This window comes from Scyliorhinus canicula, chromosome 2, assembly GCF_902713615.1.
Source record: "Scyliorhinus canicula chromosome 2, sScyCan1.1, whole genome shotgun sequence".
Classification (NCBI taxonomy): domain Eukaryota; kingdom Metazoa; phylum Chordata; class Chondrichthyes; order Carcharhiniformes; family Scyliorhinidae; genus Scyliorhinus; species Scyliorhinus canicula.
The window spans coordinates 32,179,201-32,196,677 of NC_052147.1; the positions used below are offsets into that span (position 1 = coordinate 32,179,201).

The 17,477-nt window shown below is 47.7% G+C and overlaps 1 protein-coding gene across 5 annotated transcripts in view; it reads right to left on the bottom strand.

Annotated features, from left to right (window-relative positions):
• Window positions 1–224: 224 nt before the first annotated feature.
• Window positions 225–17,477, bottom strand: part of syt16 (synaptotagmin XVI) — a 231,687-nt gene continuing 214,434 nt past the window's right edge. For all 5 annotated transcript variants that reach the window (XM_038775393.1, XM_038775403.1, XM_038775384.1 and 2 more), the window contains 2 exons: window positions 14,026–14,215; window positions 225–1,767 (listed from right to left, as the gene is read on the bottom strand). In XM_038775393.1, the coding sequence (XP_038631321.1) occupies window positions 1,454–1,767; window positions 14,026–14,215 (504 nt within the window). In that variant the 3' untranslated portion in view covers window positions 225–1,453. The remainder of the gene's footprint in view (window positions 1,768–14,025; window positions 14,216–17,477) is intronic.

Here is a 17,477-nt window from a genome sequence, read left to right on the forward strand (position 1 = left end):
GTTTTTATTTCAGGTTTCCAGCACCTGCAGTATTTTGCTTTGATTTATCAAGAACACCTTTCTGTATAAGGATAGGCGGAGAGAGGAAAAATCAGAGCTGTTTAAATTAATCCCCTCCAGTCCATAAAAAAACTATTTGGCCTCTCCAGACGACTTGAGGCAGGAAGTGCAACATTTTGTAAGTTGCCAGTTGGACATGCCAAGAAAATGAGAAGAATCTGATGGACGTTTTTAGTTTTTGTTATTTTATTTATCCATCCCCAGTCATATTTTGCTTTCAAATTAATCTTGGTGCCAAGTGCAAAAGTGTTTATCAGATTTGGAATGTTGAATCATCAAAGGCTTCAAAGATACAACACATAATGACAGGGACAGCTGCAAGTGAGATACAATTTGAGGAAGGCTGTTCTAGATGATAGGTAACGATATCCTAATCCTTGTACAGGAACCTTGTGATAATTCAAACCCACCCAGGCCAGTGCAGACCCGATGGGCCAAAAGGCCTCCTTCTGCCCTGGAAATTCTATGATTCAATGGCACTTCAAGATTCCTTTTGGATTGGCATTCAGGATTTGCGGGCATGAGAGATTTTTATTGGGCCACTTCTTCACTGATGTTTTTAATGTTACTGCTCATTTTCTTTAAAATAAGAGTGCCTCGAAACTGGCAACATCGGGATGGGGGGGCGGGCCGGGTTTTGGTCTGCCAGATTCCACATCGGGTGGTTTGGGTCAAGCCAGGGGCAGTGGGGTCAGGGTTCGTTCGGAGGGCAAGAATGGTCAAGCACCATGAGCAACAAAGTGAATAACTAGTCAGCTGCCACTCTGTGCCAATGGAACGTCTAACCAAATCGTCCAGGTCATTCTTTTGTCTAAATGTTACTCAATTAAAGTCCAGTTTTTGGACAATTCAGTTTCTAGACAGTCAGATTCGCGACATTATACTGCAATATTACTGACGAGACATTATCTTAAGCAATGTTTTTCTGTAGGTTGCAATGTCGGTAAATTCTAGACCGAAGAAGCCCTTTTGGAGGAAGAAAATGTTCAAAAAAAGCCAAATCATTTCTGCATGCATGGCACGGCACTAAATATTGACCAGTTAAAGGAGTTGAAGGTGACGTGCATTTATATCTATAGCAACAGTGATTCTTTTGTATCCAGTACTCATCCTAAACACCGATTTGTCACTGTGTTAATGTTATACCACAGCGACACAATCCGCTCCTCCACAGGCACTTAACTAATGTAAATAGCTTTTAAATCACTGTAAGAATTTATCATGCTGGATAACAGTCTGCTGTTTGTTTTACAAAGCAAATTTTGAACGATTCGACTGTCGGGAGATTTTAAGAAAGGTCTGAATAGTGTAAGACAATAGGAGCTTCTTGCACGGGTCAAAATGCCAGGTTAAAAGGCCACCTCCACAGTCCTTTATTTAGTTGCATTCTGTTTTAAGATTCCAATAATGTGTGCCACCTGCAGACTTGGTAGCTTTTGGATTCTTTCATCTCAAGCCAATGGTTTTGTTCCTCGTCGCCGCTGCTGTTTTGACCCATGGAAATCCACCCGATCATTTCCTTGCGTTTCATACTGCGCCGGTTATATATGGAAATCATTAAGGTGACCTCAGACAGCTGGAAAAGAGCGACCTGGAAGATGAAAGTCTCCTTGTAAACTGGGTTGGGCTGACCGCGTCGGATGGACGTCTTGCATCGTGACATCTCCTGTCCCACCGAGTTAAGGAGAGAGAGCTTGGCATAGGTGTCTGCAGAGTTCCAAAACAAAAGAAGACAGAAGTTTGCTTTAAATTGCACCACATTAAGGACTATGAACAACAACACGATTTTTCGAGGCTACTTGCAGCAGCGTATTATAAAAATCTAAAATCAATGTGCGAACCTGTGAAGCAGTAGATGCAGGAATTGAAAGGAAAATAATAACACCTTTGTCAGGAAGTGTTGCACAGCTTAATTGCACCTCATACATGCTTCATGCCAACTGAAGTAGCTCCTTCTTTGTTCCACACAACATCATTAGCGCTGTTAATATGTACAACAACTTGTTGGAACAACTCAAGCTCGATGTTTTCTATTGGGGAAAAGGTCTGCTCGTTGGCCTGAACGTGGGTAGCAGTCAGTCTCCTCAGGATATGAGCTTGAACTGACAACAGCTTGAATCAGCGCCAAATTCAGCCTTTAATTTAGATCAATTCCAATCCAACAGAGCCAGCGCTCTGATATAGAGGACTATAAGTTGCCTTGCGTTGATTTGCAAAAAGGATTATAAAAAGGTACCACGCTGGGAAACGCCACGTGCGGACTGTGAAAATGAGGCTTGACGAATACCTGCAGGTGGCTTGGGCATTGAGGTTAATTTTCATCTTCATCACTGGGTAGTGATCTGGGCCAACAGTTCACCGACTGCGTGTCGAAAAGCCAAGTGACCAATTGCTCCACCAGATCAATGCCCAGCCAGTGGATATGAAAACTACTCACAACCTGAACCTGAGGAAAGGACTTGTAGTGAAACAGAAATGAAAAAGAGCTTAAAAGCAGCGAGGCAGAGCCGGCAAAGACTCAGTACCGTTATTCTGTGGGTCTCCTCCTTGGACGGGCTGCGTGATGCCCTGCCAACAGGGGGTTGCCAGTGGGGCATGGGGGTGGGGGGGATTGTCAGCCTGTGACACTCTGTGCAACCATGGGCCACAGTGGATGGTCAGTGGGGTGCGCAGATGGGTGGCTGCCTTGCACGCTGTGGCTATGGCAATCCGTGGCTTGTCACCTCGGTCCTAGGGGGACACCCCAGGCCCACCCCTGGCAGCCGCCCCCTCCAGCCAGTGGCAGGACTGGCAGCCCACTGGTGTGCCTTGGGACCACGTTGTGATCCACGGCACCTGTTTCCCAATCTTAAATACCACAAGTGAACCACACCGTCGGTACTTCCAGCTGGCAGAGATGGGGCATTACGGGATGCCCCGGACAATGCCGGGTTAGACCCGTTAATGGTATGCCAAAGGCCTTTACTGTACAATTTGCATGAATGCGCCGGTGTGCAGCGTAGAATGCATTCACGTGGCTGTTAAGGCACCGGAGCATGGCATTCCGTTGGGCGCCTGCCGCTGGCCTCTAGTTTCGGCTCAACACACTAATCTCCGCCTGATCGCATTTTGGGATTTGGGTGTCGCTGGACGGAGAATCCAGCCCAAGGCCTCACCTTCACATTTGCTACAATCTTTACCCATCTCAGCCTACTCTCGAGGTCCCCAGCATCATTGATGTCAGTGTCCAGCCAATTGGATTCATTCCATGTGATATCAAAAAGTGGCGGAAGGGACAGGATGCTGCAAAGGCTACGGGCCCTGTCAATATTCTGGCAACAGTACTGCAGTCTTGTTCTCCAGAACTTGGGAACACCATCACCTTGATATTCCCCTCCAAGTTACTCACCATCCTGACTTGTAAATATATCGCTGTTCCTTCATAGTCACTGGGCTATAATCCTGGAATTCTCTCTCTAACAGAATTGTGGGTGTATCTATACCACTGGGACTGCAGCAGTTCAAGAAGACAGCTCATCACCACCTTCTGAAGAGCAGTGAGCGACTGCACGATAAATGCTGGCCAAACATGTGACCCCACATCCCTTAAATTAATTATCACAAACTTGCCACACCCCTAGCCAAGCTGTTCCAGTACAGCTACAACACTAAATCTACCTGGTGATGTGGAAAATTGCCATGGTGATGTCCTGTCCACAAAAAGCAAGACAAGCACAGCCAATTATCACCCCATCAGTCTACTCTTGACCATTGGTAAAGTGATGGAAGGGGTCATTGACAGTGCTATTAAGCAGCACTTACACAGCAATAACCTGTTCACTGACACGGAGTTTGGGTTTCACCAGGGTCACTTAGCTCCTGACCTCATTACAGCCTGGTTCAAACATGGGCAAAGGAGCTGAATTCCAGAGGTGAGGTGAGAGTGACTGCCCTTGACATCGAGGCCACATTTGACGGAGTATGACATCAAGTAGCCCTTGCAAAATGAGTTTATTAATGAGAATCAGGTGAAAAACTCTCTGCAGTTTGGAGTCATACCTTGCACAAAGGAAGATGGTCGTGGTTGTTAGAGGTCAATCGCCTCAGCCCCAGAATATCGCTGCAGGAGTTCCTCAGAGTACCATCCGAGGCTCAGCCATCTTCAGCTGCTTCATGATGGATGAAGATCATTAATAAGGTCAGAAGGGGGGATGTTTGCTGATGATTGCACAATGTTCAGCTCCATTCATGATTCCTCAAATACTGAAACAGTCCATGTCCAGGCTTGGGCTGACAAGTGGCAAGTAGAATATGTGCCACACAAGTACCATCTCCAACAAGATGGAATCAATGGCATCACCATTGCTGAAGCCCCCACCATCAACATTCCATGGATTAATATTGACCAGAAACTGTGGTTTAGCACACTGGGCTAAATCTCTAGCTTTTAAAGCAGACCAAAGCAGGCCAGCAGCACGGTTCAATTCCCATACCAGCCTCCCCGAACAGACACCGTGGTTATATAAATACTGTGGTTACAAGAGCAGATCAGAGACTAGGAATCCTATGCAACTCACCTCTTATCTCCCCAATGCCTGTCCAGAATTTACAAGGAACAAGCCAGGATTGTGACGGAATACTGTCCACTTGCATGAATGACTGCAGCTCCGTCATCACTGAAGAAGCTCAACATCATCCAGGACAAAGCAGCCCACTTGATTGACACCCCATTCACTCCCTCCACCACCGATGCACAGTAGCAGCCGTGTGTACCATCAACAAGATGCACTGCTGTAACTCACCAAGGCTCCTTCGACAGCACCTTCCAAACCCATGACCTTCTGCCATCTAGAAGGACAAGGGCAGAAGATACCTGGGAACACCACCACCTGGAAGTTCCCCTCTAAGTTACTCACCATCTTGACTTGGAAATATATTGTTCCTTCACTGTTGCTGGGTCAAAATGCTGGAACCCCCTCCCTAACAGCGCAGTGGTTGTACCTATCCCATATGGACTGCACTGGTTCAGGTAGACAGCTCACCACCAACATCTCAAAGGTAATTGGGGTGGGCAATAAATGCTGGCCTTGAATGAATAAAGAAAATCACCAAGACTATCAGATTTTGAAAACATTTTCACCAGAATAGTTCATCTAACCAAGTCATTCAGACGGCAATATTTAAGCTTGAATTATCACTCCCTTCAGTTTACCTTCCTCCAGACACCATGCCTTACGAGGGCATTGGCAAACATGGACTTCCATGTCACTCCAGCGGATACAAAGGAACACCAGCACCTGCAAGTTCCCCTGCTGTTCCTTCACTGTAGCTGGGTTAAAATCCTGCAACTCCCTTCCTCACAGCACCGTGGGTGTTCCTGCAACACATGGGCTGCAGCAGTTCGAGGAGGCAGCTCACCACCACCTCCACATGGCCAATTAGGGATGGCTGGGCTAGCCAGCGACACCCACATCCCATGAGCTAGTAATTTAAAAAAATTACCGCCTGAAAATTCCAAGTCACACACCATCCTGACTTGGTGTTTTATCCACAGTGCCTTCATTATTGCTCAGTCAAAACATGGAACTCCCTCCCCAGCATCACTGAGGGAGACCTTTCACCATATATGGAGCAGTTCAAGATGGTGGCTGACCACAGCTTGCTCTGGAACAATTAGGGACGAACAATAAATGCTCGAGGTTCTCATTCTCCCAAGAATGAATTAGCAAACTAAAAATAGTTATGTGTCCAATGCCAGGTATTGCCTGCTGGGGAGCAGAGGACGCAGAATTGGGCCCATAATTTTAAAGGCACCTAGTGCCTGAACAAGGGACCCAGCATTAGGAAGGGGAGCCCACTGAGAGACACCCCCAATCTTAGTGCTGACCACCACGCATCCCCTCCCCCCCCCCCCCCCCCCCCCCCCCCCCCCCGGTTCCCACTCCAGTGAACACACGCGGGCTGGCCTCAGGTGTGTGTCATATCGGCAGCAGCCACCGCCACATGGTTGGCGCTGCCATTCAATACAGCTAACGGCCTCTGATTGGCTGTCATCTCTGGGTGGGTATGACTTTGACCCCAGACTCCATCATCCCAGGGAAGGCCCAGCTGTTGCCCAGTTAAGTGCCCGAGTAACACTTAATATGGTGGGCCTTCCCTAAACGAGAGGACACAGGGCTCTCTACAGCTCTCCAACCAATGGACGAGGTCCCTGTTGCCTTCATTACATACTGCTAAAGGTTTTCTCTGTCCAATTTTCTGGATGCAGTTAGTCAGGTGTGGTGGGTGCATCTTAACCGTATTAAGAGATTTATACACTCTGGTAACCAGATATCATCTCTTAGAGCGACTGCCGAAACCTGAGAGTCCAATGTCACCACAACCCTTGCAAATATAAAGTTCTATTCAGAAAATACTCCACTTAAGCTGGTGCAAAGTATCAAATATCTAACATTTCAAATTGAAGATGCCTCCTTTTGTTGTCATGTTAGGATAGAAGATGCTCGTTATCAAAATTCAGCATCACTTTCACTGCAGGCCTTTGGGAACATTACCTGCCTGTTTTTCAAGACAAGTCATTGAATCAACCACCCAGAAAATACTTAATCACAATCAGTTTAATGTTAACTAAATCCCAAAATCCCTTGCATTGTGTGGCCGTAGTTATGTGTGGGACAGGTTCGATGCTGCCCTTGAGGTCTGACCCCGCCAAAGTTTACAAGATTAATGGGAGGGAACCTCATTTACACTGAATGGGCATGCACAAGCACCGTTTCAAGCACATTTCCATTAGTAGCTGCCTCTGGCGACCAGAAGCTCTCTGGACGCCACCCTTCCGTGCTCCCCCCCACCCCGAAACCAAGACAAGGTCCCGTCAACCCCCGCAGCAAGGAAGCAGACTAATATTCATTGATTTAAAGAACCTGAGTCTTCGAGGGGGCCCAGGAGGGCCACGTTCATCTTTATACAGGATAGTACGCCTATTCACTCAGTGAAATGGACTCTACTGATAGGCAAAGCTCACTGGAGCCTGTGAAACAGGAACTCTCATTGAAATGAGTCTCCACCCCGCCCCCCCCAACTTCACTTTGGTTATGAGGATTATTCACTCTACAGGATGACCAGGAAACTCATGGAAATGGCCACAATCCCGTCTCCACCATTTTATGAGTCAGATACTAAACTACTCATTTAGTACCTCAACCATGCCGGCACAAGAATATCTCCTTTACAGTCTCTTATTAGCCCCACTCTTCCTTTGACTTCTCATCTACTATTTATTTTTATAGAAGACCTTTGAATTTCCTTTTATGTTACCACTAATCTATATATGTAATCTCTTTGCCCTTTTTATAGATTTCCTCTACTTTCTCTATTCAGCTTGCTTCTCTTTACTTTATCATATGCGCCTTTTCCTGTCTCATTTTAACCTATATAACTTTAATAATCCAGGGAGCTTTAACTTTGGACATCTTGGGCAGCACGGTGGCCTAATGGTTAGCACAACCGCCTACCGGCGCTGAGGTTCCAGGTTCGATCCCGGCTCTGGGTCACTGTCCGTGTGGAGTTTGCACATTCTCCCCGTGCCTGCGTGGGTTTCGCCCCCACAACCCAAAAATATGCAGAGTAGGTGGATTGGCCAGGCTAAATTGCCCCTTGATTGGAAAAAATAATTGGGTAATCTAAAATTTAAAAAAAAACTTTGGACATCTTTCTTTCCATCTCTGTGGGAGACTACCTACTCCCTACTCTGTACCTGCACCATCTCCTCTCTGAAAGACACTCCCACCCCCCATTGTTCAATTGCTGTTTATCGACCAATATTTGATTCCAAACTCCTGATTATATCACTTTTAAACCCAGAAATCAGGGGGCGCGATTCTCCCAAAGGGAGACAAAGTGCCGACGAATTATGAGTCCAGTATATTAGGACTGATATATTTTCGAAGACAGTTGCCCATCTCCCATCTTATGGCCAGCTACCACACTGCAGGCTGGATAATTATTGTGACAAGGGAGACCCCCATGACAGGCCAGAAAGCCGGGAACAAACCCTAGCTGCAGTTTTTGGGGGATGCGTAGATCATAAGTTGTCACCAGGAGTGTGCCCCCCCCCCACCCACTTACCCAGGAGCCGCTGACCAATCGAAGGGCCAGAAACACATTGGTCTCATCAGCACTACCAGGAACAGTGGACACTGCTGGCATTGAAGATGGAAGAGGAGGACAACATGGAAGGACACTGCCTTCTCAACCAGGAATCTGGGGGTGTTAGACGCAGTAAGTCAAGTGGTGGGGTGGGGGGCATGTTGGTGAGTGTAGGGTGCAGTTTGCTGTGAAGGCAGCCGTCACCATTGGGGGCCCAAGAATGCTAGAATAGGAGGACTCCCTCCACCCAAGCCCACTGGGAAGCCACCGGGGTTAATCAGATGATATCCCCATGCAGACAAAGGCCCACCTGTCGCTGGTAAAGTGGCAGAAAGAGTCCCTCAATTGGCCATTTAAGTGACTCAATTGGCTTTTGGGTAGGAGAAGCCTGCTCCACTTTCCCCAAAGCTGCCTTAATGCCATTGCAGTGGAATGATGTTGGACACTCCAGTTCCCCTACAGAAGACATAGGAGCAGAATTAGGCCACTCGGCCCTCATCGCTTTATGGCCCCTCCCCCCCAGCTGGAGGGTTGCTAAAATCCAGCCTGTTTCATAGCAACAACAATTTCCCTCATCTCAAATTTCCCTGCTCTCAGAAGCCAACAATGGGGCCACCCTCTATTAATGCCTCTCTCTGATGTCACTCTGTTTTGCTTTAGTAGTCTTCCGTGGGATGTGGCTGCGCTGACGAGGCCAGCACTTGTTGCTCATCCCGAACTGCCACTGAACGGAGTAGCTTGCTCGGCTATTTCAGAGGACAGTTAAGAGTCATTCTTGTGGATAATCATAATCTTAATTAGTGTCACAAGACAAGTAGGCTTACATTAACACTGCAATGAAGTTACTGTGAAAATCCCCTAGTCGCCACACTCCAGCACCTGTTCAGGTACACTGAGGGAGAATTCAGAATGTCCAATTCACCCAACAAGCACGTCTTTCGGGACTTGTGGGAGGAAACCCTCGCAGACACGGGGAGAATGTGCAGACGCCGCACAGACAGTGACCCATGCGAGAATCGAACCTGGGACCCTGCCGCTGTGAAGCAATAGTGCTAACCACCGTGCTACTGTGCTGCAGGAGTCACACGTAGCCAGGGCGTGAAGGACGGCAGATTTCCTTTCCTAAAGGACATTATTGAACCGGGTGGGTTTTTACAACAATCGGTAATAATTGCCATGGGAGCCAATGTCCTCCAGTTTTATTAACATTGCTTTGTGGAGCATACCCACAGTGTACATTGGCTTTTGTAAGTAATGAAAATGTTCCATTTTAGAACTGTGACTTATGATGTGCTGGCAGTGACCCAGATTCAGGAAAACTGAATAATGGCACAATGTTAAGAAAATTTATTGATGCACTGATAAAAACACCACAGACAATGCAATGGCACTGGCTTCATTTCAATGGATCCTTTCTCTCCCTGTTTCACAGTATCTCAATGTCATTCTAGACTTGTTTGATCAAATGGACACCTCTAAACCCGACTGTCAACTCTTGTAAGTACTGATTTCTTTGAGAAAAATGGAAAAAAGTATTTTCAAGGTTTGATTCATGGTTCTAACGTGGATTTCCCAGTCTCCCAGGCCTTTGGATCCCCCCCCCCCCCCACCCCCTCCCGAGTGGTTGGGCTCTAAGCAAGGTCTCACCCTGATAGTTCAGCTGCCGTCCTGGAAAATTGGCACTGCCACCTTGGAATTGCCAGGGGCACAGCCAAGGGTGACAGTGTCAAGGTGCCCAAGTGCCAGTTTGCCCGTGCTGGGTATCAGACCTGGGGGTGTCCTGCCATTATAAGGTGGAGTGTGGAGGGTCTCGAGGACCAGCTAACGAGTACATCGGGGGTGGGGGTGCTGGAGGGGGGGGGGGGGGGGAGGCTGTGTTGGGTGTTGAGAAATCGGGCGGCATTTCAACACCAATCCCTTCCTGCATTGACAAGCTGAGCAGTGCAGGAAATGAAGGTAAGTGTGGTCTCGGCAGGTCATTCCTCGCTGAGGCTAGAAACAAACAGTCCTGTTTGATGGCGCTGCGCTGAGAACTGCCAACTCCCTCTAAATGCGACCAAAACAGCACTCTTTTTTTCTGGAAATTGCACCCTATGACTCTGGATAGATTCTTGATAAGCAAGAGGGTAATCATAGAATTTACAGCGCAGAAGGTGGCCATTCGGCCCATCAAGTCTGCACCGGCCCTTGGAAAGAACACTCCACTTAAGCCCACACTTCCAACCTACCCCCATAACCCAGTAACCCCACCTAACCTTTTTGGACGCTAAGGGCAATTTAACATATCCAATCCACCTATCCTACAGATCTTTGGACTGTGGGAGGAAACGGGAGCACCCGGACGAAACCCACACAGACACGGGGAGAACGTGCAGACTCCGCACAGGCAGTGACCCAAGCCGGGAATCGAACCCGAGACCCTGGAGCTGTGAAGCAACTGTGCGAACCACTATGCTACCTTGCTGCCCATGGGAGTGGAAGGTAATGTCAGATAGGTGGGAAGCATGAAGTCAATCTAATCAGCTGTTATCTCAATAAATGGCAGAGCAGGCTCGAGGAGCTGAGTGCCATACACCTGCCCTTAATTTGTATATTCGTATGTTCTTATATCATTTACATTTCACCATTTAAACAGAAGGGAAATCCAAAGAGTGTGCATTGAGAGTACTCCCCAAGACATTCCTTCTCCTATATAATAGAAAGTCTCTTCCCCTGTTAGGCTGCACTTGTGTCACTAAATCTGGGGAGATTTCTGAAAAAGCTGTAATAATCAGTTGGGAGTTTTGACTTCAAACCATCTTGAGACCTGTTCTGAATCCTGCCAATCCCCAGGAAACTATGGACAGGGTTTACACTCCAGCCACTGACAGGTGTGTAGGTGTAGGTGGGAGACTGAGGACGGGGGAAGGACACTAAAAGTCTTCAGATAGCCTTTCCACACACCCTAACCTGTCTGCAATTTTATGGTGGGACAGTGAGGCCTTTAGGCCGATTCACTTGCCCCGTCCCAAATGAGCTTTAAAGTAACAATTTAAGGATCGATTCCTGCCTGGCCTCAATTTCGAGGCTGACAGGAGGAGTTCAGCAGCGGGCCGGGGATTGGGGGGGGGGGGGGGTCAAGACTTCTTGCTCAGGCCTCAGGTGAGCTGGAGTTCGGCGCCTCAATCAATGGTCTCCTTTCAACATTGGGCCTTCACTATTTACTATGGGGTGGTGGGTAATGATAGAAGGTGATTGGTAGAAGGAGTACAAGAGACATGAGACAAAGTCTGTCCACCCAGAGGTGGGTGGGTATCTGCCTAAGTTGGTGGTTGAGGATGAAACCCTCAACTCATTTAAAAGGTACCTGGATCTGCATCTTAAGTGCTGTAACCTACAAGGCTACAGACCAGGTGCTGGAAAGTGGGATTTAAATGAACAGCTAGTTTCTTTTTTCTCTTTTCTGGCCAGCGCAGATACGATGGGCTGAATGGCCTCTTTCTGCACCTCAACTTTTCTCTGCTTCCATGGTTCTATGATCTGGAAGACTGAAAGAATATCAAGAGCTGAACGAGAGTTGGACCTTAGGCTGCTTAACTATTCCCAGCAGAGCAAGATGTACTTGTGCTTGGTAAATAACGGGCGCGATTTAACTAAATGGGAACAAAGTCCCATAGCGAGCGCATTTAGCCAACGCTATTAAACGGCACTTGGGTTCGATAGGGGCCTCAGTAGAGAACGTGGGGCCAAGGCCTGACATAGGAATGTTTTCTGCACTGAGGAACTCTGCTCGCCTACACTCCTCAGTGTAACAAGCGATCGGGAAACCATTTTCAAATGCAGTGCCAAACTCTAGAATCCCTGACGTGATCCCGTACTCTCCCAAGCTCCAACGCAGGGTGGGAGGGCATAATGTTTAACTTAGAAGACTGTAGTGCCATGTATGCGGGAAAGTCAAATGCAAAATATGAAAACACGCTACCGGGAATAGAATTAAAAGTTGTGGTGATAGAAAGGGATCTGGATTTTTAGTGCTTACCAGTATCAAGTGGCCAATGCTGTGTAGTTATAGCAAAATCAAACAGGGCTCTGGGGTGTACTTGTAAAGAAATTGACTACAATACAAAACGTGCCAATATGTTCTGCACCAAGAGGCTGGTTAGGCCCGCGTTAGAATACAGCGTCAAATTTTGGTTTCCTAACATGGTTGGGAGTGGATGATACTGAGGCTTTGAAAAAGTGCAAAGGAGGGCCACTGGACAAATTCCAAGTTTAAATCATCTTAACAAGGCAGATAGACTCAATGAGCTGTGTCTCGATTTTAAAATGAGTGGTTTAATCGATGTTTTGGAACAATGAAGGGGACTGGACTGCGTTTACATGGGCCAATTAGTTGCCCCTACTAGATTAAAGAGGAGCAGGGGTCATGGTTACAAGTTACACAATTGGCCAAGTTACGCAAGGGCAGAATTACGTTGGGCAGTAGCTGGTTCATCTTTTCCAGGGAATCGTGGAGTTTGTGGAGCAGGTTGCTGGCTCATTCAGTGAACATTGACTTGCTGAATTCACTCAAGCGCTGGACCTGTTTCTGACTGGTGCGGAGATCACTTTGTACAGGAGATAGGTATCCTGTCACATAAAGCAGGGTCAAAGCGATTTTCTGGACTAAGGGTGGGGGAGGGGAGAGGGAAACAGAGAGGAATTTTCCACATCTCCATCCCGAAGTGGCCTGGGATGTGGATGGAGAGTCCATGTATTATGATGCCTCAGACACCATGGGCTAGATTCTCCCAAAAGGGAACAAGGTCCCCTGGGGAATGCGTTCAGCCGCTTGTTTCCCGACACTCGCCGAAAATCACATGGCTGTTTAACGCGACTCGCGGTAAATAAGGGGCCTGAATGGGAACAGGCAGCCGAGGCCACACACAGCCCCGTACAGTGGGGAACCCCCCCCCCCATTGTAGCGAGAAATTGGGTCGCCATTTTTAAATGGCATCCTGATCTCCAAGGCCCCCAAAATAATCACTGACCTCCACAAACCCAAACACAATACGGGAGTGTCCCCGGACAACCCCCCCTCGCACCCACCCAACACCCACGCCCGATCACGCGCAGGCTAAAAATGCCAGCTTGGCAGTGCCAACCTGCCAGTGTCCTTATTAGCTGGCAATGCCACCTGTGCACCTTGGCACTGCCAGGGTGCCCGGGTGGCACCAGCAGTGCCAGTGGACAACCCTGCCCGAAGGGCATGAAGCTGGGGCCTCCGATCCACTGGAAGACCCCCACGAGTGCTGTGCCATCTGACCCCCATTTGTGGGGATCAGTGCTGAACAGCGCTTGCCCAAGGTCAAGGTGCAGAGGTTGAAACCCAAAGCCTCAGGTTACTTGGGAATCTGCACATTAGTGTGAGGTTTACTGTGACCCCGCTCATTGTGGGCGGGATTCAAATCACAACCTCTCGCGAGATTGCGTTGAATCTGGTGAGGTGTTGAGAGTCAGGTAGATCCCGGGTGAGGGGTCTCCTGGCGTTTATCGGCCATGCTGCACCACAGCGAGCTGCTTTTCGCGCGCACCGTGGCCATTGGATCGAGCCCCAGAACTGCATCAGACAGAACGGATGGTCTAATGGTTTATTTTCTTGTCTTCCATTTTCAGATTTCGTATGAACCTAAACTCCACCACACGGGCCTTGGGAGCGAAGTTTACTCATGGACAACGTACATGTGTACATGGGTATGTTCTTGAAGGGAGAAAATGGGGGAAATGGCAAAACTTATGGAGAAAATGGTAAGCTGAACAAACATTTCATCTGAATTTCCCGCAACTGTTCTGTTGTAAATGAACATTCATTTCACTAACCAGGCGGCCTGTTCAGAGCCAAGTTTCGGAAGTGACTGCCTTTGATTACTTCAACAGAAAGTCTTCCGGTCGTGGCGTTGTAGGATAACCCAACGAGTAGTTCTGGAGTTCCGCCATGTGAAAGCGATTGTGTCGATGAAGCACTGTCGCTGTGAGAGATGACTGACAGGCTGATCTGTGAATCTCCACTCTGTAGGGCATCAAAACATTACCTTTAACCTGAGACACTGGACAAACATTTCTCCAAATGCTACGGTCTAATCTTTTGAAAGGTGATCAGGAATATCTTCACCGTGATTAAAAATAGGATGGTATTCAGTCTGCAGGGGATTCTAAGGTAATAACACAGGTGGCATGATTTATCAATGCAATGTCTGCACTAAAGATATGTTTCCTGTATAGAAGAATAAGGCACTCACTGGAGTACATCTCAGGAAGTTGTGGGTGTGAAGATTGTGACTTTCCAGCTCCTTTAAAGAACACTGTAATTCGCAGGAAGGAAAGTCCTAAAAAAAACATCCCATGAACAGGAACGACTGAATATCCTGTGGCAGAGCTCACAGTTCTCCTCTTTCCCCCTCACTGTTATATTTATGTTGCTGTTTCTTTCTCTGCATCTCCTTATCTGCTGCTCTGGTCCCTCTTTTAAAAATATATTTCTTCTACCTCTTTCTCCAACGGATCCATTTGTTGCTTCTGCTTTATTTTATTTTATTGCAGTTGCGAAAGGGGTAAGGGTGTGGGGGAGTGAGAATAGGAGCCATCGAGGTTTACGGTACCACTTTCCAGTGAGCAAAACGGGGTTAGGGTCAGGCATTGGCCTCGGGTCGGTGCAGATTCGATGGGCCGAGTGGCCTGCTTCTGCACTGTAGCAATCCTGGGCTGGATTCTCCAATTTGCAGACTAAATGCTGACGCCGGCGTGGGAACAGTGGCGATTTACGACAGAATAAACGGCGCAAAAGCTGCCCCGCGCCGTTTATTCTGCGGATACGGCCGGAAAATTGCCGGGGCCGTGGCATCCTGCCAAAAACTGCCCCCCTGTAACCAGCCTCACCACCCTCGGACCCCCCCCCCCCCCCCAACGAAGGCGCTCCTGCCAGGGGAATGATTCCCCCCCCACACCCCGACTATGGCGCCGCTGGACTCAGTCCGCAGCTGCCACGCCGGGTCCACGAGAAAATAAAGGATGTATTCCACACTATTAGGAACTTGGCCCATCGGGGAGGGCTTCAGGTAACATCCTGAGGTAGTCCCGACGGCGTACACTGTGTTTGAGGGGGCGGAGCAGCTCCTTCTCCCATTTTGGCGTTGCTGACCGGAGAAACCCGCCCTCTATCTTTCTAAAATAGGAATTACAGTTCCTGTGAGTTCCCTTCTCGTTCTCTGCCCCCCTCCTTCACTCTCAACACATCTCCTCCTCCCCCGCCCCCAGTAAATTCCCTCAGGGATCTTGTTGGTTTTCAAATCCATCTTTTTTTTTAAATAACTCAAATTAAGATGAGATTAGACACTTTTTCTCCCATGCAAGTGTCTGCCGACAAAACACATTCTCTATCAACAAAACAGGTTTGATAAGTGGATGGTTTCCATTTTCTTCAAAATAGAAATAGTTGTAAAATTGATCCAAATTATCTTGGATATCTTGGCCGAATTCTCCGGCCGTTGGGATTGCCGTTGCCCGCTGGCAATGGACTCCTGCCCATGGGTTTCCCAGTGGTATAGGATGGCTTCAATGAGAAATCCCATTGAAAAGCGGCAGGAAGATAGAATCCCGCCACAAGCGAACGGCATGCCATCAAGAAACACATGGCTGGGAGATCGGAGAATCCCGCCCTTCCTCATCTTAAAATGCCTTCATGCATAGAAAATAGAAGAAAGCGGAGGCCATTCGGCCCTTTGAACCTGCTCCACTATTCATTAGGATCATGGCTGATCATCAACTTCAATACCCTGATCCTGTCTTCCCCCTCAAATTCCTTGAGCCCCAAGAGCTGTATCTAATTATTTCTTGAAATTACACAATGTTATGGCCTCAACTACTTTCTGTGGAAGTGAATTCCACAGATTCACCACTCTCTGGGTGAAGACACTTCTCCTCATCTCAGTCCCTAAAAGGTTTATCCCTTCTCCTCAAACTATGACCCTAGTTCTGGACTCACCCACCATTGGGAACATTCTTTCAGAATCTACCCTGTGTTATCTTGTTAGAATTTTGTAAGTTTCTATGAGATCCCCTCTCACACTTCTAAACTCCAATGAATACAATCCTAATTGACTTGGTGTCTCCTCATATGACAGTACCACCATCCCAGGAATCAGCCTGGTAAACCTTCACTGCACTCCCTCCATAGCAAGAACATCCCTCCTTAGATAAGGACACCAAAACTGCACACAATACTCCAAATGGAGATAATACATTTAGTTCCCTTGTCCAAATCATTAATATATAATGTGAACAGTTGGGAGTCCTAGCACTGATCTCTGCGGTACCCCATTAGTCACAGCCTGTCAATCAGAAAAAGGCCCATTTATTCCAACGTTTTGTTCCTGTCTGCTAACCAGCTTTCAATCTATCTCAAGGCACTACCTGCAATCCCATGCACTTTAACTTTACACAGTAATGTATGTGTAAGACCTTGTCGGAAGGCTTCTGAAAGACACAACATCCACCAGTTATTCCTGGTCAACTCTACCAGTTAAACCTTCAAAGAATTCTGGTAGATTTGTCAAGCATGATTTCCCTTTCAGAAATGCATGCTGACTTTGTCTGATTATACCACTGTTTTAACATAGACATAGAACAGTACAGCACAGAACAGGCCCTTTGGCCCTCGATGCTGTGCCGAGCAATGATCACCCTACTTAAACCCACATACCCGTAACCCAACAATCCCCCCATTAACCTTACACTACGGGCAATTTAGCATGGCCAATCCACCTAACCCGCACATCTTTGGACTGTGGGAGGAAACCGGAGCACCCGGAGGAAACCCACGCACACACGGGGAGGACGTGCAGACTCCACACAGACAGTGACCCAGCCGGGAATCGAACCTGGGACCCTGGAGCTGTGAAGCATTGATGCTAACCACCATGCTACCGTGAGGCCCCCCTGCTGTGCTATGAAATCCTTGATAATGGACTCCAGCAACATCCGTACTACCGACGTCAGGCTCACTGGTCTATAGTTCCCTGTCCTCTCTCTCCCTCCCTTTTTGAATAGCGGAGTTATATTAGCTACCGTCCAATCTGTAGGAACCATTCCAGAGTCTAAAGAACTCTCTGGCGTTTATGGAACACAGAACTGCAATCGTTATGTAATCAGCACAGTCTGTAAATTTTTCTCACTTTCACACATTTTCACAAAACCCTTACTTTAAAAATAATTCAATGAGAACTCCATCTGGGGAAAAAATGGCATTTGAAATTTGACCTCCAGCTCTCCTTTCA